Source organism: Eublepharis macularius, chromosome 5 (genome assembly GCF_028583425.1).
Source record: "Eublepharis macularius isolate TG4126 chromosome 5, MPM_Emac_v1.0, whole genome shotgun sequence".
Classification (NCBI taxonomy): Eukaryota; Metazoa; Chordata; class Lepidosauria; order Squamata; family Eublepharidae; genus Eublepharis; species Eublepharis macularius.
This window is the reverse complement of record NC_072794.1, coordinates 160,366,029-160,393,223: the sequence shown is the minus strand read 5'-3', so window position 1 is coordinate 160,393,223 and position 27,195 is coordinate 160,366,029. Positions and strand designations below refer to the sequence as shown.

Sequence of the window (27,195 nt, the reverse complement as noted above, 5' to 3'; positions counted from 1 at the left end):
AGAATTCACATTCCAAGGCAGCAATTTTCTCTAGGGGCATTGTTCATTGTTGCTTGGAGATGAGTTCTAATTTCAGGAGATCTCTAGCCCCCACCCGGAAGTTAGACAAGAAGGTGAAAAACACACGAACAGGGGAAATACCAATAAACAAATATCACAAAGATGAAAAATAAAATCAGTATGTCGCCCGACATGCAGCGCCGGCTTGAATCCGTTATTTCATAGATAAAACCTTCTCAGGGGCGAAGACACATCCACCTTACACAAGAATTATGAAGAGTTAATTGTTTACAGCACCATAAATCAGACAGTCATGAATGGTGTCCTCATACCGTTGAATGGCCTAAGGAGGTTTTATCTATGAAACATCGGGTTGAAGCCGGCACTGCATGTTGGGTGACGTGGTCAGCTGTTGGTGCTCCACCTGTATAAAATACATAAAGGAATGATCATTGCTTTTTTTCTGTGAAAAGAGGTGGTGGAACTCAGTGATGGAACTCAGGACCGCACACTGACATCACTTTGGGTCAGCTGGAACAAGGCATAAGTTTTTTAAAGTTTAAATCACCTTTGGTGAAAATGGTCACATGGCTGGTGGCCCCGCCCCCTGATCTCCAGACAGAGGGGAGTTTAGATTGCCCTCCACACTGCTGCATGGAGGGCAATTTAAACTCCCCTCTGTCTGGAGATCAGGGGGTGGGGCCACCGGCAATGTGACCATTTTCAAGAGGTGCCGGAGCCCACCACGTTCCTGCTGAAAAAAAGCCCTGGGAATGATTATCAAAGGACTCATATATTATATTTACCTTTTGTACACACATGGAAGCTTACCCATGGGACGTCTTCCTTGTATACTTTTGCTGCACCTTATATTTTATAATACTTGTTGGATGCCTTCCTATTTAGGACATTTGTGTGATTATTTCTTTCATTGCTAGATGACTTTTTTGACTCGTAGGAGCACCTTGCTCTGTTATACCGAATACATATTGACTTTATTTTTCATTTTTGTGATATTTGTTTATTGGTATTTCCCTTGTTCGTGTGTTTTTCACCTTCTTGCCTATCTGTAGAGTGGGTACGTCTCATTGCTTGCTACCACCTGGAAGTTGGCATTAGCAATCCTAACAAAACCACAGGAAAATTACGGCAAACTGGAGAGCATATTTTCTGTATAATGATGTGTTCTGCATATATTCATTGGTAACAATTTTTTTTTTGCTAAAAAAGTAATATTCTAGAGCACAAATGGACCAGAATTTGGTGGGTTTTATTCAGGCCTCCTTAAGCATGCTTCTGAGGGCCTTTGAGCTAAGGTGGTTCTCCAAGACCTTCATGCCACATCAAACCAGAAACTGTTATGTATTCGAAAACCCACTCTGTTAGTTTTGGCAAAGATCAGCAACCATGTCAGAGCACCCTACAACATTTCTGGAGTACAAACAGAACAATTCTGCCCATTCCATTTCATGCATGAGATCAATACCCCTTTCTAATTATCTCAAGTTTGTAATGCAACTGTAACCCCTACAGTATTTAGAATATAAAAAAAGGTTTCCTCCTTTTGCTATCAGCCATTAATGAGATTCAGACATGCTGTGCACAGAGAAGATCGGAGGCATTTTTGGCAAGATCTATGAAAACAGTGAGAGAGGAAGAACAGCACATCTCTCTCTCTCTCTCTCTGTGTTGGTCACATTCTTTTCATTTTCTCAATACTATGGAACAAAAACTGGTCGCCAGATAGCTGCGCTTCTTCATGAATCATTTCATCCGCCCCCTCCATTTTTATTTGCTGAAACTCTTTGTTACACAGTTATCTATCAACTTCTTTCTATCTGCCAACCCAGAAACGGAGACGAGCCGTATCAAATGTCCATGAATTACAAACACGTTGTGTGCCCATACATCATTGCGCTGATGTATTGATACTTACGGTGCTGGCAGTGAATTCGGGTGGGTTGTCATTCACATCTGTCACCATAATGATCGCTGTTGCTGTGTTTGAGAGACCATAGTTAAGATTTCCTTCCATATCTGTGGCCTGGATGATGACTGTGTATTGCTGAACTTTCTGAAAGGGAAAACAAAAATGGAACAAGAATATATGATGTGATTTTTCCCCCCTTCTTCTCTGTGAGTTTAATAGCCAAACACATTGCTTTGAAACATCCATCTATGTAGCCATTGCACAAAGATTTTCTTAGCATACAACTTTTGGCGTTGTTAACACACCTATGGCCAGAGGAAAAACTCCTCTCCAGATCACCTGACAGTAAATGACATGTTAGGATGTGGCTGGTTCTAAAACAAACTCTGGTGAAAACACAGGTTTGCCAGGTTCCCACCGATGGTAGGCAAATTCTTGGCAATTGCAGCTTTTGCTTGCCGATCATTTGGCAGCCAACATCACTTCCGGTGCAACTCAGAAATGACACTGAGGCTGATTCTTTAGGAGCCAGTCTAAAACAAAGCAAAAATACTATGTTTGGGGATAATTCTTTAGGAATTTAGTGAAATGCCATAGCTTCCAGGTCACACAGGAAGTGATGTCATCATGAGGCACTACCGGTGCATACACACATGTTAAGACAGCAAAGCTGAGTGCCCTGCTGCCAACCACCCTCCCACTGGTTGCCAGGGGATACCTGGCAACCTTATGAAAACAACAAGAATTGTCTATCAGGTAAAATTGTCTATCAGAGAAAATTGTACTTAGGAGGATCTCAGAGCTGCAGTCACCCCTATGATAGAAACCATTTATCATTCCTTTGCAAAGTAGTCCAAAAATGTATTTATTCAAAAATATATATACCTTGCCTCCCCCCCCAAAAAATAGTACCTGAGGTGGCTTACATTAACATATGAAAAAAATGACAATAACCAATTAAAATATTCAAAACATCCCTTTAAAAAACACTACCCATACAATACATATCAGAGTGGGAAAAAAGGTTAAAAAGTGGAGTCAGTCAAGAATAAAACACAACTGGAAAAACTCTGGCATTCGCTATCTGGGAGGGGCTGTGGCTTAGTGGTAGAGAATTTGCTTTGCGTGCAGAAGGTCTCAGGTTCAATCCGCGGCAGCTGCAGGACTAGATTGTAGGTGATATGAGAGACCTCTGTTTGAGACTCTGGAGTGCAGCTGCCAGCCTGAGTAGACGATACTGACCTTGATGGATCAAGGGACTTCAGATTTGCACAGCACAATAAAGCAGGCAAATGGTTGGGGGCGGGGAAACCCCACTATTTTTATGTATGTATGTATGTATGTATGCAGGGCCTTTTTCTGGGAAAAGAGGTGGCGGAGCTCAGTGGGTTGCCCTCGGAGAAAATGATCACATGGCCAGTGGCTCCGCCCCCTGATCTCCAGACAGAGGGGAGGGCAATCTCAACTCCCCTCTGTCTGGAGATCAGGGGGCGGGGCCACCAGCCATGTGACCATTTTCAAGAGGTTCCGGAACTCCGTTCCACTGCGTTCCTGCTGAAAAAAAGCCCTGTATGTATGTATGTATGTATGTATGTATGTATGTATGTATGTATGTATGTATGTATGTATGTATGTATGTATGTATGTATGTATGTCATTTATAGTCAGCCTTTCTCACTGAGACTCAAGGTGGATTACATCATGTGAGATCAGTACAATCAGTAGCAAGGACAAGGGTAGGTATTTCCATACAGTGTCATAGGGTAGATGAATGCAAGTTTACAGAGTAATAGCATTAGCAAGGAACCAATACAGGGTTGAAGGATTGCTGAAACAGAACATAATCCATTCTAGGATTGACATTAGACAACATGAAGCACAAGCAGTATATATGAGTACATATTCAAAGCAACAGATAATACGTAAAGCAACATAATGGTGGAGCTCATGGTTCCCAACTCATTGGCGAAACATCCGAGACCCCCTCCCTACAATACCACCCTCCTATCTGAGTAAAAAAGCCTTTTTGAATAAATCGTTTTTGCATTGGTTGCAGAAAGCCAAGAGCGTGGTAGCTCTCGTGACCTCCTCAGGCAGCTTGTTCCATAGGGTAGGGGCCACCACAGGGAAGGCCTGTGTATGGGCTGCAGTTGATTTTGTCCATGTACAGGAATTTGAAAATAATCTCCACTTAAATGAAAGAACTCATGGAGTGAACATTCCTTTAAAATCCGGAGATGGAACAAAGTGCCATCAAGTAATAACTGACTTATGGCGACCTCTGCTGGACAAGAGACTAACAGAGGTGGTTTGCCATTGCCTGCCTTTGCAACCCTTGTCCTATTTGGAGGACTCACATCCAATTACTAACCAAGACTTATCCTGTTTAGCTTCCAAGATCTAATAAGATCAGGCTTGACTGGACTATCCAGGTCTTTCTACACTCCCTATAAAGCAAGCTAGGGCAGTGGTCTTCAAGTCTGTGGGTCTTCACCATCACGTGAATTGCAGAGCCCTTCCTGAGGGGCTGTGATCCCCCTCAAGCTATTTCTCCTGCCTTTTGGAAAGACCCGCTGCACAGAGAGCAAAGATGACTTTCTTTTTGCCTCTTCTTGCTTGCATGTGGAGGAGAGAGCGAGGTGCAATCATTACACAGCGGTGGAAAGGATTCCTCCAGGGCTCCAACTCTCAAATTGTCCCTACCTAGAGTACGCCTCCTGGTGCCTAGATTGTGTTTCCCCAGATATTTTGATCTGCTGGACATGGTCCTAGACTTGGCGTCTGTGACATAATGCCTCTGACTCTCTGGCTTCCACTTGCATGACTCTGAGGTCACATGACTTCTTGCCGTGTGTGTGCATTTCAATTGGCCCCAGGTCAGAAAAGCCTGAAGACAACAGAACTATAGGGGTGTCAGTGTGGCGTGGTGGTTCCAATTTTGAACTCAAACCAGGTGGAACTCCTCTGAGGAGCTCACTTCATAATTCTTAGGCTGCAAACCTATGTATGCTTCGGGAAGAAGTCTCATGGAACTTAGTGGGGCTTACTTCCATGTAGACCTGCACAGCAGTCACTATTCTTTCCTCAGAAGTAGTTGTGAGATGGAAGCGGCCCTAAGCTCCCTGGAGGATTTGTTGGAAACAAATGTGATAAATCATTATTGGAGGATTAAAAAAAAAAGAATTTTAATGGAGGCATTCATCTCTTTGGTGATATAACAGGTGCTATTTTCTTCTTATGATATAAAAAGCCAAAGAAAATGGGGAATAAAGGGGAAGGGAAAACAGTAAAATTGCCAGACAAACAATCATAAATATCTCCAATTCTAGCTCAGTGAGTTCACTTAGGCAGATGAAAAGCTATTACACGAATAGCTAATATCGATGGGGAGATTTAGAAAAGGAAGGAAACCTTGACGCAACAAATGACTTATTGGTCTTATCATCTGAACGTGAGCTGCCTTCGATGCCTTTTTTTAACTAGGAATCACTGGAAATTCAATTTCCACAGAGACTCAGGATGTCCCATCAGCCATCGACCAGCACCACCGGTCTGACACAATTAGGAATGAATATGCTTAGTTTGATTAGGTAAGCAAACCCACTCCAACAGGCTGACATGTGCAACTGGGGACTCTCTGTACCTAATGTAGCCCACCAGCCAGGCATTGCACTGTCAGCCAGGCAACTGAAAAACAACAACAATCTTGTTTTTGCAGTTCCACGAAAGCAGAAAACCAGAAGCCTTCTACAGTCACATTGGGTTCAGCCCTGCCATAGAGACTTCATATTTTGTGTTGATTTTTTAACCAGGATTCACACTGTATCTGTGCCACAAAGCTGACCATATATCGAACTTTCATCCTACCCCACAAGGAGCTCAAGCCAATGTTAAGGTTGCCAGACCTCCAGCTATGGTGGGAGGGCTCCTATCAGTAACCAGTGTTGCTTGCAGCCACTATGTGTCGTGATGTCACTTCCACAGAAAACCCAGAAGTGATGTCATAGCACACTTGATACTGTGTGCCTCCCATGTCTCCACCCTCCATAACCCTCCATGGCTTGGCATAGTATGGCAAACCTGAGCACTGTGCAGACTCCTTCCTTCCTACATTTTATTCTCAAAACAAACTTGTGAGTTGCATCAGTCCAGCCAGTCCAGCCAGTGGAAGAGTGGCAATTTGAGTCCTAGGCCGTTTCCACACTACTCACCTTCAATCAGACTGCCACGGCACGTTGCAAAAAAACCACAGAAGATAGCATTTTCTCGTGTGAGTTTTGTGCGACTTCGCACAAATCTTGCGTGAGAAAATGCTATCTTCTGGGTTTTGTTCGCAACGTTCCACGGTGTTCCGATTGAAGGTGAGTAGTGTGGAAACAGCCCTGGTTGCCCTAGCTTTGAGCTGATGCTCTCTAACTGCATGGAGGGCTTTGGACAAGCCAAATAGATGTCCTCATCTCATGTAACACAAACAGTGAGATTCACAACTAAGAGTCTTAAAAAAAAAGTAGGAGAGAATGAACAAATTGCAGATTTTGGTCATTACAAATTAGAAGCTCAAACTGCTCATAAGGGGAGAACACTCTACCCAAGTCTTTCCAGATAAGTGCAATCACTATTTTGTGTGCATATGGCAATGCTCATATTCTCTAGCTTTGGTACACTTGATCAGAACCCAAGATTTGTTGCAAGGACATATTTGCACATGCTGAAGGTGGAAAATGTGCACACAGCCCTATTCATACAAAAAGGAAAAGTCACGTATTGAGAGGATTGCGAATAGAACAAATAGTGCAAATAGAATAGTATGCATAGCTTGAGCTTCAAAATGTCAATGACTGAAAGGGGCTTTTGTTCACTGAGCATCTTTACTAGTCTGAGCCATTAGAAGGAGAAAAAACATGCAGCACAGTGATGCTTCTGTATATGGAAAAATCAGATTTCTTACGTGCATTAAAATAAAACAGTGATATGTTCTACTAATTTCAATGGGAGATTCAAGCACATGCTTATCTGTCTCCTATCAAAATCAATGGGATTTACAAGGGCTTCACTTTGGCAGAGTTGTGCTTCAATTGAATTATGCCACTTGAAGTTAAAACCGAACATCATATGCAATGAAAGCAAAACGAGTGAAAAAATAGAGGTGTAGCATCTCCCTAGAAAAGGAAATAAGTAAACAAATGCTGACCAATTAATACTCCAGAACAAAGCCACTCAGTTATGAAAACTTAGTGTGCCTGCTCGATTGACCTAACCTTATTAGTGTTATGACCTATCCATCAGAACCCAAATTCTCAGTAAGCTGGGTGGTGGCAGCAATAAGGGGGGCACACAGTTCCTCCCGTACTGAATCCCCCAGGTCCAAGATGTGTTCCAGAGACAGTGTATCTGCAGTGTGCGCCCTGAGCAAGCTTGCCCAGTAGCATGGGTCTGAGTGCTGAGCAGAGAAGTAAGCTGCTACATCCTTCGCCTCTTCCCACGTCACTGCCATCTGCTGATTTGTTGTCCCAAATGGTGCTTGGGTCACCTGAATGATGAACTAGACTGTTAGCCCAATAAGGACCCTCATATGTACAAAACCAATAATCCACACAAAGGGACCGAGTCTGGAAGGAAAAGCAAAGTTTTAATGCATTACAGCTGGGGAGAAACATTCCAAGTTTTCCCCAAAGAAGCTAGGTTACCCATAACGCTTATATACCTTTGGAGGTTCTGCTCCGCATCAGAGAAAGTAATGATTACACGACTCTCCTATTCAGTGGTCAATACTTCAATTACAAAGTTTTGTTCTGTTGCTTTGGGGAGTTACTACTTGGACTGTGAAGTTTACAAAGCCCTGTCAATACATCAACTACAAAATTTCGCTTCATTGTTCGGGAGGGAAAACATGTATGGAAATTCACAGTTCCCTTTCATCTGTGTCATTCCATGTGAAGGTCAATCTGGAACTGTCATGGACTGATCAGCACATTTCTTCTACCCATGGCATCAGCTATTCTGGCTGCTTTGGACCCGATCCTGGCCATTCAGGGCCAAAATTGGGCCCAAAATGGCAAAAATGGGCTGAAAATGGCTGAAAGGGGGCCCAAAATGGTCAGGATCGGGCCGCTGTTGAACAGGAGAGTGATCCACCACCCATCAGAGGCCCAATCTGGGCTGTTTCGGCCCCAATCCAGGCCGAAACAGGCCCAAAATGGCAGTCAGGTGGGCGGGGCCACCTGACATGTGACCTCTTTGGGAAACTGCCAGAACTGCGTTCCTGTGTGTTCCCCCTTGAAATGAGCCATGCTTCTACTACAGAAAAAAAAAAACCCCACAGCAGTGAGAATTAGGAAAAGCAATTGTAGGTACAGACACGTTGTTATAGCAAAAGCAATAAGTAATTTTATATGAACAATTATAATAGAAAACTCATCAGTATATTAGGACTTTTATGTATTCTTACACCATAGGCAAACAAAAGCACAACCACAACCAAAATGGAACGGACCACCTTCCCCAAAGTTGGTAGTGTCCAAAATAAAGTCTTTTGACAGGGAAAGCAAGTGAAGTTTCTCTCTTCTCTTAGAGCTGCAATGGTCCACTAGCAGTAACGTTCCGAAGACCACTCCCCAGCCGGGAAGATCAGCAAGCCGGACAACAATCAAAGGGGAAGGGAAAGGCCACTCCGCGCTCAACAGGACGCACGCTGAATTCCTGTTTCGGGAATCTTTTTCAAGAGCGCATTATAATATTAGCTGTGCGGTTCCATGATGCTTGACTCTCTCCTCTATTTCCATATGGATGCCAGACAATAGGAGGCTACCCTCCTGAAACTATCTACAAGGAAACTTCATGTACAGAAGCAGCATCCCTCTGAATATGAGGAATAACCAAACGGAGAGGCCCTCACTTGTGTGTCCTTCTTGTAGACTGCCCTAGGCTTCCAACCGACCACTACCAAAACATAAAAATGGATCCAGTAGATCTTTGGCCTCATCTAGTTAAGCAGTTCTTGCCTTTTTATACTCTGATAGATGTAGGCAAAGCCAGAGTTTGCATATTTAGGTGCAGAATCAGTGTGAGCTTCATAAAGTCTTTCGTGGCTTGGTATCTGTCTCAGAAGGGTAAAAAAACCCACAGTTCCTTCCTTTGTCTCAAAGAGCCAAGACATCAAGCGGTCTTCCAGTTCTGTTTCTTCCTTCCATTTAAACATTGCCGTGTTCTATTCTACCCTGTTTGTAGCATGACCTCTACAAAGCAGTCAGTTGGCTCAGAGGTCACCGCTTGCAGATTTATCAATCAGAACAACCTGGACTGTCAGAGCCGTTTGCTTCTCTGGTCTCATTGTCTTGCCTCTAGCTAGGCACTGCAAAGGTGGCCTGGGTTTCTATGTCAAAAGTAATTTGGAAACTTGATGCTGTTATGCAAACTTTTATCCAGCCTCAAAAGATGAACTGCAAGTAAAGGTCATGCTAGGCTATGAAAAGCCTTCTGGAACAAAGGCGACCATTCTCAAAGTGCTTACTCTGGAGCAGCCCCATAGAATTCAAGAGGGTCTAGTCTGGGGGAAGTTGTTTGAGGACTGTCGCTTTAGTCAAGCTGTGTTCCATTCCACAGACTTTTGCTCTTTCGGTATCTCTGTTCTTCAAAGAATAGTTCCAGAGAAAAAGCATCTGACAGCAGCAGTCCCAAGATAAGAAATCAGAAAGTCTTATTTTAAAAGGTTTTTTTTTTTAAACTTTGCTATCTTGATATTCTTTTTTTTTTAAATCCAGGTCATTCATGGAAGATTCCCTGAGAACTTGCTTGCTAACATTACAGTGTATTTATTTACACATGTATCTCTGTATTGCTAGCAAGATAAGGCTTCTGCATATCTCACGAAGAGCAGGGGTCTCTTCTGAGACATCTCACGCAGCATGTGTTCAAAATATGCATACGTAACAATCTTTAACAATAAAGTCAGAGAGTGAATCAACTAAAAAGCATACCAAGATGGGCAAGAGATGATATCAAGGGATGATAGAGAAAGGCAGTGTGGTAGAGTGGTTACAGTGTTGGTCTGGGATCTGGGAGCCCCAGTTTCGAATCCCCACTCTGCCATGGAAGCTCACGGGTGACCATTGTCCAGTAACTCTTTCAGCCTAACCTACCTCAAAGGGTTGTTGTGAGGATAAAATGGAGGAGAACGATGAAAACCACTTGGTGTCCCCTTAGGGAGAAAGGTGGAGTATGAATGAATGAATATCCATGATGGGACAAATTCAGTAATGTGATTGCTACGTAAAAGAATGATCAGATGGCCTAGTGTGCAGGTGTATTGGATTTGCTGGGTTGAAGCATCTAGAAGAGTTCATAGAAGATGTTGGCAGAGCCGAGCTTTCCCTGTCTTCCCCCTACCCCAAGCATTCCACCATCTGTCCTGCAACTCCTCTCTTAGGACCCATCTACACATTACAACATCCTCAGATTAGTAGGGGAACAACACAAAGACTTTGTATCACACATGCAATAGGAGCATCGTGCTTTCCAGACGCACACCAGCAGGCAGGGAGAAGCGGCCATATCATCCCACACTGTTTTTGCATCCTCAAACTGCCCCACGGAGCCACTGTTTGCTCCACTGTGAAATTTTACAACACAGCCCATGGGGTGGTTTACAAATGTGAGAAACAGCAGGAGGGGAGAGACTATAGCCGTTTCTCCCTGCCTGCTGTGGCCGCAAAGAGAAAAGAGGCATTGTGCACCCGGAAGGCATGAAACTCCCATCACACATGGGATACAAAGTTTTCGTATTATTCCTCAACAAACATGAGGACTTTGTAATGTGTATATGGAGCTTCGGGATCAGTAGAACCTCACAAGTAAAACAAACCACAGAATGGGATGGCGGCGGCGGCAATGATGAGGCGGAATCAAGTAAAATGGTCTCTTTTCCTCTCTTCTGCTGATGAAAGGCCTAAGGAGAAGAGGGAGAAAGAGGCCGTTTCACTTGATCCCCTTTTGCCACACACCCCTGGTCCTTTACAGTCCTCACAGTGGTTTACTATCCAGCCTCTCCATTAAAAAAGCCAAGACTTCCCTGAAGGTGAGTGGAAAAACAGAGACATGTAAAGTTATTAAGCGTGAAGGATAAACTGCAACTGCTAAAGAAGGCAATATCTACCAAAGGACTATCAGTTGCCCACCTTCCATTTACTGGGGTGATCAACATTTAAATTGCTCTCTTTTGCTGCCCCTTTAATATCGTATCTGCAGCAATTATCAGGTGATTTTATTTAGTTTGATACCATGAAGCTTCTAGGGTTGCCAACTCTGGGTTGGGAAATTCCTGGAGATTTGGGGGTGGAAGCTAGGGAGGGCAGGGACCTCAGCAGGATATAATGCCATAGAGTTCACCCTCCAAATAGAGATGGGCATAAAATGGGGAAAAAACGAAATGAGCATTTCGTGTTTCATCGCATTCCACAAATCGCGAACTTTCACAAAATTGTCCCATTTCATGAAACAATTTGTTAGTTTCGTGATTCAACAGAACCCAGGGAACTTCAATGGCCCCCTTCATACTCAGAGATGCCAAACTCACAGGGAGACTTCAGCAGGCTCTCCTCCACCCACCCTCATCCAACAAGCCAGCAAGAACAAATGCTCTAAATAAGAATATAAGCAAAGAAAATTAAAGGAAAAAAAGTTAGGCCTCAGTCAAGCTAGGCCCCAGAGCCAGGCAATGCCCGAGACTGGGGTTGGGTGGGGTGAAGGAAAGAAGGCACCCTCATCCAACAACCTTCCCAGCAAGGCCAAGAGCTGAAAACAAGAAAGAGGCTTTTCAGTCTCTTAAAGCAGCAACAAATCCAGCCAAAAGCTCCTGATTCCACTCTCTCACTCCAAATCCCAGCAACAGGTCCTCCCTCTCCCTCTGTCTACTGGAGCTGACAAGCAAGAGGCAGAGAGCTGTTCTTTATGTAAGAAATGCTCACAGAGCAGAACAGGAGGTCTCTGGTTGGCAGACAGACCTGCCTAACAGGGTTTGGAGGGATGAGATTGGTGTTCCCATGGCTATAGAAGGCCCATCTCAGTTGCCTAGGGGATTAACCCTCCTGCTCCTTGCTGTATAGGGCAGAATGGAAGCTCTCCAGTTGGCAGGGAGAGCTGCCTATCAAGGTTACGTGGGCTAAGATTGGAGTTTCCATTTGCAACAAAAGGTCTGCAGACATTCTGGGCCTGTGTTACCTAGGAAATTGATGGATTGGCATCAGCCTGTCTGGCATCACGAATCATTCACAAATCAGGCAAATCGGCTCAAAAAGTTGTGAATTTCGTGCAAACCGTAGCTCCACTAAACATATTTTGCGAAACATGAATCGGCCCCACTTGTCATGAAATTTTATTCATATTTCGATTCATGCCCATGTCGACCTCCCAAGCACTGACTTTCTTCATGGGAACTGATTTTCATAGTATAGAGATCAACTATAATTCCAAGAGCTCTCCAGACTCCACCTGGAGGTTGGTAACTCTAGATTCCACTACTTATTTCTGCATATAGATCCTCTGTTAAAGGGACAGGACATCTTTTCCCCCATGGCTAGCTGACAATGTAACCCTTCACTAACTTTCACAGTTTTGGTACTGAGCTCTCTGCTTAGGCTGCCCTATGAGTTGGTATATTCCGTTCCCACTGCTGTAATGGCAGTACAATTTTAAGTCAAAGAGAAAACAAAATAAAAGTGTCCCTGAATAAAGACCCCAATATTTTGGGAAGCGATTAAGAAGTAGAGGCGGTCTGTAGAACATTAGGCATTGAGTGGGTTCCAAAGCCTTTTTATTTGACTGTCTGGAGCCCTGATTCGTAAGGTACAGCAATTTTAGATAAGGGTTTTCAGTTATCTCTAATTAAATCATCAGTGAGGCATGTTCAAATATGTGAGAAATTTGGGCTAGAGGATTTTTTCCCCCTTCTACAGCTAACTTTTTCATGCTTGCTAGTTAAGTGTATTTTATTGAACCATTCAGAATATTACCATCTCAGTGTGTCTTTGCAGTTTGTCACAGCACTTCTCAGGGAAAGGGTTTCCCCCCTTTTCTTTGGTATCATAGAACTGTTATTAATAGTGCTGCCATTTTTTCAACGATGTGATGCTTATGAGAGAAACGAGGGTGAACATTTTGAGGGTCTAACTTGATGAGATGCTGAGAGACCCATGACCTTCAAAGCATTTAAAATCTATACGTATAAAGACAAGTGTCCTGACTGACTCATCAACGTCCAGCCCAAACTCCTGGACCTAGAAACATGAAATTTGGGGAGAGCATTACTTTCATGATGTAAACACCCACTAAGAAGGGATTTTAAGAAATTCGCTCCCTAAGGGGGTCAAAAGGGGTCAAATGTGATTTTCCAAAGGGATACAGCTTCCCTGTGTGGCTGGCAGGCTGCTGCCTGCTTGTGCCCCCGCCCACTGCCAGCTTGGCCACTCTTCCCTGATTGGGCCAGCCTTTCAAGGTCATTTGCATATGCAGGCTGATTGGGGCTCACAACTTTCCACACCTCATCCCCTCAACACACTTCACTTTAATTAAGCACCTTTGTGAAGCTCTGGTATTATACTACAAAACCAACTTTAAAAAAAAACACAAACCAAAAAAAATGTTACATTCCCATAAGTTTTATAACTGGATTTAAAGTGGTTAAATACCGTAGTGAAGCACGGATATCAAGCTATTATATATAAATTGCAGCCACCTGAAGTCTGATTTGGACTGCAGCCATGTTGGGTAAAGGTAAAGGAAGTCCGCTGTGCAAGCACTGAGTCATTACTGACCCATGGGGGGAAGTCACTTCACGATGTTTTCTTGGCAGGCTGTTTGTTATGGGGTGGTTTGCCATTGCCTTCCCCAGTCATCTACACTTTACCCCCGGGAAACTGAGTACTCATTTTACTGACCTCGGAAGGATGGAAGGCTCAGTCAACCTTGAGCTGGCTACCTGAACCAGGCTTCCATCCTTCCACCTTTACCTTATCATGTTGGGTAAGGGCAAGTTGGATTAACTGTTTTGCACCTATACCATTTGGACAACTGAAAACTACTCTTCTCATCGTTATTAGCCTTGCAAGGAAAAGATGAGCATTCATGAGGGAGGGAGGATTTGGTTTTGACTGGTGAAACTGTGTGGGGATGGAAGTGATACACCCTCTGACACCTTTGTATTGGGGTCTTTCCAACCATGTGGTCCTGATCTCCATTGGGGGCCCTAAGGTTGCCAACCTCCAAGTAGTGGTTGAGGATCTCCCAGAATTACAACTGAGCTCCAGGGCACAGAAATCAGTTCACCTGGAGAAAAAGGTAGCTTTGGAGGATGGACTGTACAGCATTATACTCTGCTGAGGTCCCACCCCTCCCCAAACCCCACCTTCTCCAGTTTCTACCCCCTCAAATCTCCAGGAATTTCCAACGCTGGAGCTGGCAACCCAAGGCCCATATGGCTGCTGTTTCTATTTAAAACAACCCTGTGAAGATCTAGCCATGGATCTTGTTAGGCCCATATTTTGCAAACAATTGAATATAATTCAGAGGTTTAGAATCAATGCATTCAGTGGCAACAAGTCCTTCCCCACTTTGTACGGAAGTTGCGCTACCATTATTTTTATTTTCCCCAAATTTGAATCATCAGCAGGCCTGAAGACATGGGGTCTTTCTGATACTTTTGGCCCCATTTTTCAGTCTGAGCCGTTGATTTTGTCTCTGAAATGCACACAAAAAGAGGATCCCTAATAGTGCTGCCAGTGCGCTGGTGGGGACGGGGATTCCCTGCTCCCAGCCTCTGACTCCTGCTACCGCTTACCTTGCCGGTCAGGGGAAAAGGCATGGGGAACAGGCCCAGGAGGCAAGGAATCTTCTGGGGCAAGTGCACAGCAGGCACACTCCCTGGTGGGCGTGACAACATCACTTCTGCAAGTGACATCATTGCGTCCGGCTGCAGGCATGCTCCTGCACATCCATGGGGCCAATTTTGGCCCCCAACGGACTGAACTCATTCCACACAAAACATGTGAGCATGCCTGCTGGCACAATGAAGTCACTTCCTGGAAGTGATGTCAGCACATCGGTGCTGGGAGAGCGTGAGTGAGAAAAGAACACAAGGCAAGTGCCAAGTGCTCCCCCCTGAGCAGTTGGGTTTGACTCTGAAATGGACCCCCAAAGTGGATTCCTAACCATCTATTAATCACAATTTTATCTGACTATGCTTCGACGTAGTTCAGAATCGCATACATGGTTCTTCCTATTTAATACAATCCTATGAGGTTGGTTAGGCGGAGAAACAGTGATAACCTATTGAGTGAGCCTCAGGGCACAGAAGGGATTTGAACCCAGTCCTAGAGAAGCACATCATCCCTACGGTGCACATTGACTAATGTTCTGGTGCAATCGCATGACCTTTCATAAATGATGGATAACACAAACTGGCCCGAGGAATAGTAGTGGAGCTGAAAGGGCCACTGGCATTAATTTGACCACTAACATTCAGAGGGCCAATTAATCCTTTATGGCGCCCATACATAGGATGTTCTTCCACACTGCAGGTGTTCCATTTAATGTCACTTCTTTAAAATATTTAGACTCTACCTTTTGCTCTAAGATGGGGCCCAGATATATTTGGCTGATATTAGAGTAAATAAAGCAAACACAATTCCTTAACTCCCCAATGTGATGCTCACCAGTGCATTTCCTGGTGCCCGCTTCCCCCCCAAACACTTCCCCCCCCCAAACAGACAGACAGCCCTAGCTTTTCTCTACTTCACCCAAGCAGGAGGTGCTTCAGGAGACCCTGGAATGCATCACTTTTGGGTCTGCAGGGACTGCCCATTCGAGAATTGTTGCTCCCATCATGGGCTTGAGACCTCCAAATTTTCTGCATCGGTTCCCCATCCCCATGGCAGCCATTTGGTGAGTGATCTGCTAGGAGAAGCAAAGCTGGCAAAGTGGTTCATACCATGAGACATTATTCTTCAGATCATAGAATCATAAGGTTAGAAGGGACCGCCAGGGTCATCCAGTTCAACCCCTTACACAATGCAGGAAATTCACAAACACCCCCCCACACACACAGTGATCCCTGATCCATGCCCAGAAGATGGCAAAACACCATCAGAATCCCTAGCTTAACTGGCCTGGGGAAAATTGCTTTCTGACCAAAGTGGTGATCAGCATTAACCTCAGTATTAAAAAAAGGGGCCACAAGAACTAAGCACTGATGTAACACTTCCTGCCCTCCCTCTCATGATCTGCCTAGGTTCACAAAATCAGCACTGCTGTCAGATGGCAATCTATCCTCTGTTTAAAAACCTCCAAAGGAGGAGATAGTTGGTTTGACCCAATGTTTCTTTACCCTCTTGGTATGACTTTCTTGCTTCCCTTCTGCTTCCATAGTCCCAGCTTTTGGAGGAGGGCACTGGATATGCAGAGTTTCCAACTGATTAGTGCTTTGGGAAGCTTCCATTAGCGTAGGAAATTGCCATGATGTGGCTGATAGATACGGCAGCAGTCTTTGGCCATTTCCACACACGTTGAATAATGCACTTTCAATGCACTTTAGCAATCCTTTGGAAGTGGATTTTTTGTTCCACACTAGGGCCATTTCCACATGCGTTGAATAATGCACTTTCAATGCATTTTTGCAATCCTTTAGAAGTGGATTTTTTGTTCCACACATGGAAAAGCAGTTCCAAATGTTCACTAAAGAGTATCGAAAGTGGATTATCCAATGTGTGTGGAAGCAGCCATGGAAAAGCAGTTCCAAATGTTCACTAAAGAGTATTGAAAGTGGATTATCCAATGTGTGTGGAAGCAGCCATGGAAAAGCAGTTCCAAATGTTCACTAAAGAGTATTGAAAATGGATTATCCAACGTGTGTGGAAGCAGCCATAGGAAAGCAGTTCCAAATGTTCACTAAAGAGTATTGAAAGTGGATTATCCAACGTGTGTGGAAGCAGCCATGGAAAAGCAGTTCCAAATGTTCACTAAAGAGTATTGAAAGTGGATTATCCATCGTGTGTGGAAGCAGCCTTTGAAACATTCCAGCGTCTCTCCACAACCAGCCTGGAGCTGCCACCACACAGAAGCATTCTCCTTGGCTTCCATTTGCTGCCCTTAAAGTTTGAATTAGACTTGAGATGCCAAAGGATGGATTTCACGTACAGAAATATGCTCCAAAGACAAAGCTCTTTGAAGCCGAAGGAATGTAACCTCAGCATCTCAAGGGCAAAGCAAAAGTTAGAAGCATCTTTCCTGGAAATAGGATTTCATGTTAGGGATTATTGGGGAGGTGGGGGGGGGAGAGCAAAACGGCCGGTGTCACAATGCCTTTATCTAAATCTATGATGCCGCAATGTTTGGAGTATTCCAAACAGGTCTGGTTGCTTCATCTCAAAAATAGAGTGGCTAAAGGTGCAAAAAGAAAAAAAGAGAGATAACGGAAATGATCAAAAGGTTGGAGGAGGAAAAGCTAAAGCATTAAGGAATTCAGAGAAAAAAAGATGACTGGGGGAGGATGTGGTAGAATTAGGAATAATGGGGATAACAAGACAGAGTTGTATGGTTTGTTTGTGACCAGAACAAGCCAGGAAATCCTCAGGTTGGAGCACAACCTCCCCTCCATCTTAGGGATGTCATAGACTTTGCCACGAATGAGCTCGCTAGGTGTATATGCCATTATCAAAGGTAAATCTGGTAAACCAATCTTGGGATTAGTTCATTGGTGTGGCAAATGGCCAATCTCTTGAACTTGCTGTTGGCCAGTAGCACTTGCAACTGAAGAAAGGTGAAAATAAAAGAAGGAATGGATTACAAGAACCAAAAGAATGGGCCACACACAGTGCCTGGAAATAGAAAGAGCTGCAATCTTCTTTCCCAAGAGTATAAATTGGGGCTTGTTTCTGAGTATACCAGTTTAGGGCTACCCTCTCAGTACCCGAGGTCTGGAATGACAGCCCTCAGATGGTCCTGGGGATTGGAATTTGTGCTTTTCCAGGGTTCCCAGCTTGTCTACTCAGTTGCAAGCTGCCTTTTATTCAATGAGCTTGCTTCCGAGAAGAAGGATTGCATTCTCATTCTTCTTGCAGAGACCGTACTAGATTCATTCTCATGCTTTTTCTTGGGGATTGTTCTCAAGTAAGCATACAAAGAATTCCAGCCTGTAGCTTTTATTAGCAAAGTTTATTAATATTAGGTGTAAAAAAGTGCAAATTTGAGATATAATGATAATTTGGTGGCATACCTAGTGGTTGGAGAGTTGGCGTCCTGCCTGCCCCCTTTTTCCAACCAAGGAAGATGGGAATGTGACTGAGGGCAGGGGAACAGCTGGATTTTTCCTAGGGTATTTTGGCCTCAAGTCCCAGTCCAGCTTTAAGATGGTCTACTCAGACAAGGGGCCCAGCCACATTCCACTTGCAGTAGGGTTGCCAGGTCCGGAGGGAGACAGGAAGCCTGGCACTTACCTTGCCTTGTCCTGGGTCTTTTTCTTCGCATGCATGATCAGCACACACATGCTCCCAGCTTGTGTGATGACATCATTTCCATGAAGTGACATCATCAAGGTGGCCCATGCAGGGCAAAGGGCACTCCCCCGTGCTCCTCAAGCAGCACAATTTGGCCTGAAATGGGCCCGTTGTGGGGCATTGCGGGGCATGATTCGGGCCACTGTGGTTGCGGGAGTGTGCTGTGCTGCCAGGGGGTGTGCTGCACCACCGGGGGGTGCTGTGCTGCCGGGGGGGGGCCCTGTGGAGCACGCCCCCTGCCGGCCAAGTAAGGGGGCACAGGGGAAGGAAGGGTGTGAGCAGGGGATCCCCCGCCCTGGGCAGGGGAATGGCAGCCCTAACTTGCAAAGTGTATTAAACCCTTTCCCTTGTTCTTCCAAATGCAGGCCTGGTTTTATGGGTAACTGTAACCACTCTATGTATTGTCGAAGGCTTTCACGGCCTGGTTTTCCTTGGTTGTTTGATTCATCCTGGGTTTGATTGCTCTTCGGATTTCATTTCTGGAGTAGCCATTTGCCTAAAGTGCGTGGTTTAGAGGCATAATGAAAACATTAATGGATCATGCAAGACGGATATGTGAGCCGCACTTTCTCAATGAGGAAATTAATCATCTAAACCACGCACTTCAGGCAAATGGCTACTCCAGAAATGAAATCCGAAGAGCAATCAAACCCAGGATGAATCAAACAACCAAGGAAAAACAGTCTCCTACAGGAAAAGTGTTTTTGCCATATATCAAAGGAATTACTGATCAGATGGGAAAGCTTATGAAAAAGCATAACCTTCAAGCAGTATTCAGACCCACCCGAAAAATACAACAGATGCTACGATCAGCAAAAGACAGTAGAGACCCCCTCACCTCTGCAGGAGTATACCGTATACCCTGCAGCTGTGGACAAGTTTACATCGGGACCACAAAGCGTAGCATCCAGACAAGAATAAAAGAACATGAAAGACGCTGCAGACTTGAACAACCTGAAAAATCAGCAGTGGCTGAACATAGCCTAACGCAAACAGGGCACAGTATCTTATTCCAGGACACCAAAATACTGGACAACACTTCCAACTACTCTGTCAGACTGCACAGGGAAGCCATTGAAATTCACAAGCATAAGCAAAACTTCAACAGGAAAGAAGAAACCTTAAGAATGAACAGAGCATGGTTTCCAGTTCTGAAAAACACCAGGCTAACAAAACATTCTATCCCCGACAATAGCCCTGCAGAGAAGATTAGCACATCAAGTACCAATCCATATGCAAAAGAACCTCCTCAGGACACAGTGAAGCCTCCCGCCATTAGCATTCCACACCCTGGGAAACTCTTACAGGATGACTCAGCTCAACCCCACCCCTCCTGAGTAGATACAAATGACCTACATCTTTTCCACACTGTGACACTGAGAGATCTCTGTCTTTTGGTGCTACACCTCTGAAGATGCCAGCCACAGCTGCTGGCGAAACGTCAGGAACTACAATGCCAAGACCACGGAAATACAGCCTGGAAAACCCACAACAACCATTGTAACCACTCTGCTGAGCTCCTTTGCAAAATAGATCAGTTGTAAGCAATATAAAACCATGTTGGCCTGTTACACTCAAAATTCATTAATGAGAACAACAAAAAGTAGACTCTGTTTTGGAAGATGGATTTAAATATGGTTTCAGAGAAAATAATTATGTCTGTGCTGTAGTGACAGCAATAGTCTGTGCAGTAGAGACAACATGCATACTTGAAAGCTGAGCGTGTGCAAGTGTTGTTGTGTAACTACCTTCATCCTCTAGCAAACTCCAGCGAATAACTCATAGATCAGTCTACTCAATCAGGTGATAAATCACTGACAGGTTTGTACATCATGATTACAAGGTGATCCGAACCTACAGATGTCTGCGCATTCTACTTAATCTCCCTTTTCCTTTTATGGTCCATGCCAAGCGGGGTTTCCAATGCTGCCTTGGCAAATACTGGGTGATTGGGGGGCAGTGCCTAGGGAGGGTGGAATTTGGGAGAGAATGTGATATCACTTCTGAGTGATGCTCTAGGATGCCAAAGAAATCCCTAGAACATCACTATGCAGAAACTACTTTTAATCCTGCTCCTCAATTCCTCGGGAGCAGGAAATTGTGGCTGGGGGCTGGCAATTTCTCTCCCCTTGGACAGTTAAATGGAAGTTCTAATGCCATGACTTCATTATTTATGATAATCTGTAATTTGTTGTGACATTAGAATTGGGTGGTTTCACCAACTGTGGTTTCTCATGCCTACAGAACAAGATCATAAATTACAACTCAATCCTGGTATAGAATCTTGATTTATTGGTAAGAAAGAAACTAGGGTTGCTAGTTCCAGCAAGAGGGTTGGAGGCCTGCAGAAGGCAGTGATGTAGCAAGCATGATAATGTCATTTCCAGGGAAAACCCAGAAATGATGACAGTAGCTGTAGGAATTGAGTTTTTGGCGATTCATAGAGCTATAGCTGCCACTTCCAGGTTTTTCCTAGAAAACTTGAGATGCTGGTAATGGGCAGTGGGAGCTCGGGGTGGGGAAACCCCCACTGCAACTGAGAATTTGGCAGCCTTAAAAGAAACTGCAATTTGTGGTTTTTCCTGATCCAGAGATTAAAACATATTGTGGTCTGTTACAAACCATGGTCTCTGATCGATGACTCACACTCAAGGTAAGAAAGCAGTGCAGGAACCCCAAAATGTCTAGGTCTCATTCTCAAACCATCCTTCATTTGCTCATCTGAATAGAGCTAAAGAAAACTTCCCCTAACCGTTGGGTGGGGAGATTGACTGGCAGTTGTCTCATGGCAGAGTAATGAAAGGACTTGGTAATACTGTAGCATCGTTCACTTAATGAGTTTGCTGCCTAAACATGAAAGGAGTGAAAAATGAGTGAAAGACAGACAATATGACAGAGAGAACGGAGCACAGAAAACACAGTCTCTAGCTATCGGCAATACTGAGGAGTCAAGCTTGGGCAGGGATCTTTAGTTCAAGAATCGGGTCAACTTAAAGTGTGCCCCGTTCATGGACCAATGACCTTACCTGAGAATCTTTACTTGGAGACACGGGGAACTAAACCTGGGACTTGGAGAAGGCAATGGCAAACTACCCCATAACAAAAAGTCTGCCAAGAAAACATCGTGATCAGTAATGGATCAGTAATGACTTGGTGCTTGCACAGGGGACTATCTTTACCTTTACCATGGAGCTACAGCCCCTCCCTGCAGAGAAGTAAGTTTTTACACTCTTGAAACCTCTCTGGAATTGGTACAGTCTGGAATTTTATATTAACTCCACAAAGATTCTTTTTCAGGGTTGGATTTTGATGTACGCCCTGAAGTTGTCTCTCAAGCAATTAATAAGCACTTTGCATCTCTTACACACACTCTTTTCCATTTGTCAAACGTAACAAACATGCCGCGTCCCACTCTTCATATATTAAAGACACAGACCTGTTGTATTTTATCTAACGTTATCGAGCTGCTGTGACGTTGCTGCAGACCCATCAGAAGAAATGCAGGAAATGTTTTTTAAAAAACACATCTGTAAAATAGCAGAGACGATCCTTTCCCCTCTTCCCTACATGAGCTATGATGGGGACTGATAGCAAAGCTTCGGGATGGATGCGAATCCAGCAAAATCCACCTAATTTACAATTTATTATTTCTTATACGGTGCTTACAAAAGGACAGCTGTTCAATATATGGCATGGAGATCTATCTTAGGCACTTACCTTGCCCTCCATGCTATAAAGTCTGACTCCTAAATATTCTTTAACACAATTCAATGGTCGTTTTGAAGACAGATTTAAGCTTTGTTTATAATTTTTGAGTTCCTCGCTCTACTCTACGGCAGAGCTTGTAAATTGTGGGCTACTGAGCCTTGAATAGGATAAACAGCAATTCACAAGGAATCAATTTTTTTCCCTCATGGTGTGTATGTGTGTGTATATATATTCAAACCAAGGTTGTAGAAGTCTTATGCTCATGACAGCACCAGTTTTTATGTTTCAGCTTCAGAGACAAAGTAAGGTATATTTTAAATATTTCAAAATGCTAGAATGAAAGGCAGTTTTGTAGAGAAAACAACATACGATTTATCAGTGATACTGCGCTATGGATGAAGTTAGCGATAGTGAAATCTATAACTGGATGTGCCATTGCTCCTCAAATGCCTTAAAATCCACAGCGATGATGATGATGATAACTGTGTTTACAGACCACTCTTCTAGACAGATTAGTGCCCCACTCAGAGTGGCGAACAAGTCCGTGTCATTATTATCCCCACAATAAAGCTGGGGCTGAGAGAAATAGTTTGCCCAAAGTCACCTGCTGAGCTCATGGCAGGAGTGGGAAACGAACCGGCAGAGTGCTGATTCGCAGCCCAGCCACTTAAATCAGTATGCTACAGCAGCTCTAATAATAATAACACTGAACTTATCTACCACTCTTCTAGACAGATTAGTGCCCCACTCAAAGTGGTGAACAATGACTGTTATTATTATACCGACAATACAACTGGGGAGCTGGGGTTGAGAGGCATGGATTACCCAAGACCACCTATTGAGCTCATGGCAGGAGTGGGAGTCAAACCAGCAGAGCGTTGATTTGCAGCCCAATCACTACGGCAGCTCTGTACAGCTATGCCACTTCAAGCGTGGATTGACTCCTTCCAAACACCTCTTTGGATTCAGCCATGGGTTTGGCAAGAAGAACAGCAATATGGTGAGTTCTGGAGGCATCCTTCCCACCTGATCCCTCCTGGCTTGAACCAAACACTCCCTGCCATACCGCCAGTGGGAAGTGGGTATTCACCCAAAGACATAAAACACATTTTTTTCCTTCTTTCTATGATGCAGGTTCTCTCTCTGCCGTCACTTCCCAGAATACTTTGTGCCACGAGGTTGAGCAGAACAGAAAGAGGGCTTTCCCACAAAGCAGGGAAATGAAGAAAAGGCAAAAGCTCAAAAGGTGCCAGAAGACGACATATTCACAGATGATTCAATAGATTTCCTGCTGCATTTAGACAAACCTAGAAAGATCAGCTTCTTTATGATGGTTTATTGTTAAAATGTTGACTGAGGCTCTCTGTTTGAGGGCAGCTGAGCTACAGACTGCATTATACCAGATTACAAATTTCACCTGTTTGATTATCAGTTAGGCGGTGACTTGTTTTTCCCTGACAAAGAGGAAGTGTGTTTGAAACATGTTGGGAAATGTGCTAGTCGATTCATCTTGTGCTCTTGAGATCACCTTCTCATCCATTTTGTCTGCGGACTTGAGCAGCTTCAACTGATGCAAAATATGACATCTATTCCATATCTAAGGTTAATAATAAATGTATCTCCTGTCTTATCCAATCCTTGCTCTAGATTATGAGATGGAAAGGGTGGGGAAGGAGGCTGTGTCTGTGGTGACTACATTTGTTTAGTTTTGGAGAACACAATTACTTTGCAAGCTCCAGTCGGAGACGAAGGTGGGAAAACTGCTAGACTTGAGTATGAAAAACTCCGGCTGTTGAAATCCAAATAAGTTGTTCGCACCTAAATATTGCCTTTAAATTCACCTCATTCCTCAATGTTGACACAGGGCCCAGCTTTCTAAATTGCACGGCTATCGTAAAGTTTGCATGTCAGCAATATCTATTTTCAGGAGGTTTACAGTATAACTATGAAATTTGTAGGGTATTTTTTTTCTCAAATCCAAAACTTGGCAAGTGCAAAAATGCTCAAGGAAAAATTGTTATGTGCGAGAGTGCGCTGATTTAATATTATAGGTATACGGAAGAAAGCAGAGAAATAAGGGAGTTTATGGTCCTTTTCATATATATATGAATTTTTTAAAGGGGCCCTGATCCTTTAAATATGTTATGTGTTGGGTCAGGCAATCTGACTGTCCAGGGTTTATTAACTCCATCAAGGATCCAGGAGAGCAACAGCCCATTCAAGAAAGGCACATTCCCTTAATATACTGAGGCACATTTATCACAAATATATAGATACACAGAGCGATTCGAGTAAGTGGCTTGGAGTTTGGCTGATTCGGCGTACAGGAAACAGTTTTTATTTTCATTGGCAAATAAAGGGCACTACTGTAACGTATTTCACAATTTGACTGCAGTTGATCTGGCACTCAGCTACAACCTTTGCCTCGACAGTGCATAGGAAGTGACTTTTAGGAAAAGAGCTACTGGGTAGGGTTGCCAGCTCCTGGTAGGGAAATTCCTGGAGATTTGGGGGGGTGGAGCCTAGAAAGGGCAGGGTTTGGGAGGGAGAGGGACTTCAGCTGGCTATAATGTCATAAAGTCCACCTTCCAAGACAGCCATTTTTTCCAGGGGAACTGATCGCTGTCACCTGGAGCTCAGTTGTAATTCCGGGAAATCTCCAGCCACCACCTGGAGGCTGGCAACCCTAGCTACTGGGGATGGTAAATCGGAGCTTTACCTTGGGGAAGGGAACAGACCCATTTCATATCCTGGCCCAGTAAGAAATCTTTATGTGCAGCAGGACATGGGAACAAGTCTTGGACTTGGTATGGACTTCACTGTATGGGGACTGAGCCATTAGATGTGTGTGTACTCCTATGTGCATTTTCATCTGGCTAGACAATGTGTTGGCCTCTCCTCTGTGGCACAGAGACTGCAAGGTCAATAAATACAGCACATTGTACATGTGGGGAAGCCAGGAAGCATGGCTAGCAAGAGATGAGTTCCTAAAAACAACTGCATGGATGGGCTATACACAATGACATATGACTTACGCTGTCCCTGTTTATGAGAGACGGTTCTATTTTCTGCTCTCTTTCTCTGATAAATCACTATTTTGTACTTTTCCCCATTGATGAGACTTTCAGAATGGCTTCCAAAATAGTATCTAGTGAGTAAGAATGCACATTAGCTTCCCTCCTATTTCCCCATCCTCTACTGCCCATGGAGACAATAAATGTCAGTGAATGTGTCTGAATAATGTTTCATCTAATGGTAAAGTGGTTGGACCCCCCCATCCCCCACCAACAGCTTTTCATATAGTTAAATTTCTTCTTGTCAAACGCCAGAACCGAGATTTAACTACACTAACAAACTATTTGGCACTATGGTCATATACATGCTCTACAAACTGTAAGCACAAACCATATATATATACTTGTAATTACTTTATAAATAAAACATAATTACAAACACACACACACACACACACACACAGATATGTATATATTTAACGCTACATGAGCAAGCCCGTTTCCGTAGCTTAAAATGTTTCAAAGTGCAATCCTGGAGTTGCCATGATGGATTAAATATTTTTTTCTGGAAAAACACAGTTTTGGACCTAAACTTGCTGTTATTTTGGCAAGCCGGCCGCTCAAACGCCTGGTGCACTGTGGAGCTGGTGGTGGTGGCGCGGGTGTGTGCTGGGGCAGGCGGCTTGCCATGCGGGTGGCTGAACGCAGGGCTGGGAGGTCCTGCACATGCAGCAAGCCAGCCGCTCCATTGGCGGGGCAGGCAAGGGCCTCCCAACCTTGCGCTCAGCGTGGCAAGCTGCGGTGTGCTCCCAGTGGCTGGCAGCCGCGCCCGGTGCCCCCTCTTTGGCAGCTCCTGCCCCCGCCCCCTTGATCTAGCCCTGCCTCTGGTAGCCAAAGCAGAACATTCATAGACAAAATAGGATTCTCTATCTATTTGGGGGACTTGCCAGTTATGCAGGAAAAAAACCCCTGATATATATGAAAATGCTGCAGCAGGGATGGAATGCTGTGGGCAGTGGCTCAGTTGCCTGTGCTTATATCTGCTTGGGAAACAGAAAGTCCCAGTTTAATCTGTAGCATCTCCAATTCAACGGAAAATCTTGTAGGATATTTTTTTCCTATTTACATTATTTTTAGTCCACCTTTCTCACTGAGGCTCAAGGTGGATTACACAGCATGGCTCAATACGATCAATGGCTCGAATAATCTGTAACAATGCCAGAGGGTATGGATTGCAGAAATGTGAATACGAACAGAAATCTGATACAGAGCAGAAACAATGCTGAAACAAAACATAAGCAATCCGATGTGGTATATTAAATGACGCAGAAGGTATAGAGTAGTATAGCCCACAGCCCCTGTCCCTTAACTAAAGCATCTCTTTCCTCACAGTACAGGCCTCCCACCTGTGTGAAAAGCTCTCCAAAATAATTCAGTTTTGGACAGTTTGAAGAAAGCCAAGAGAGCCCTGAGGGGAAGAGGGAGAAAGAGGCCATTTTACTCGACCCCCTTTTGCCCCTGCACCCCCCCTGGTGCCCTCCTAACCTCCTCAGGCCGGCCTTTCTATAAGGTGGGGGGCACTATAGAAAATTCACATATACGGGCGATTGTTGGCATTGCCCATTTGGAGGGTGGCACTTGCGGAAGGATCTGTTCAGATTAGTGAAGCTTCCATGGTGGAGCAGAGGGAGAGAGGCAGTCCCACCGATGTGAGAGACCAAGGCCCCAAAGGGCTTTTTGTGTGATAGCCAAAACTTTGAATAGAGCCCTGAAACTGACAAGAAGATGTGGGCATGAACAGAAAAAAACCGGAACAAGCTGTTCGTTGTTCATTGCCATCCATGAACAATGAACAATGAACAGTAACGAACATAACCCTGTTCACAAACATGTTCGTTGTTCATTGTTCATGGCCCTTTAAAGATCCCGTTAAACTATCAGCTGGCAGGTGGCAGGGGGGATTCCCATGTGCAAGGGGAAGGGCCCTTTAAACACCCCACAA

The 27,195-nt window shown here is 44.3% G+C and overlaps 1 protein-coding gene across 1 annotated transcript in view; it reads right to left on the bottom strand.

The window, feature by feature from the left end:
• CDH4 (cadherin 4) overlaps positions 1–27,195 on the bottom strand; it is a 466,474-nt gene that overhangs the window by 119,635 nt on the left and 319,644 nt on the right. The window contains exon 7 of the mRNA XM_054980461.1: positions 1,937–2,074. Coding sequence (XP_054836436.1) covers positions 1,937–2,074 — 138 coding nt within the window. The remainder of the gene's footprint in view (positions 1–1,936; positions 2,075–27,195) is intronic.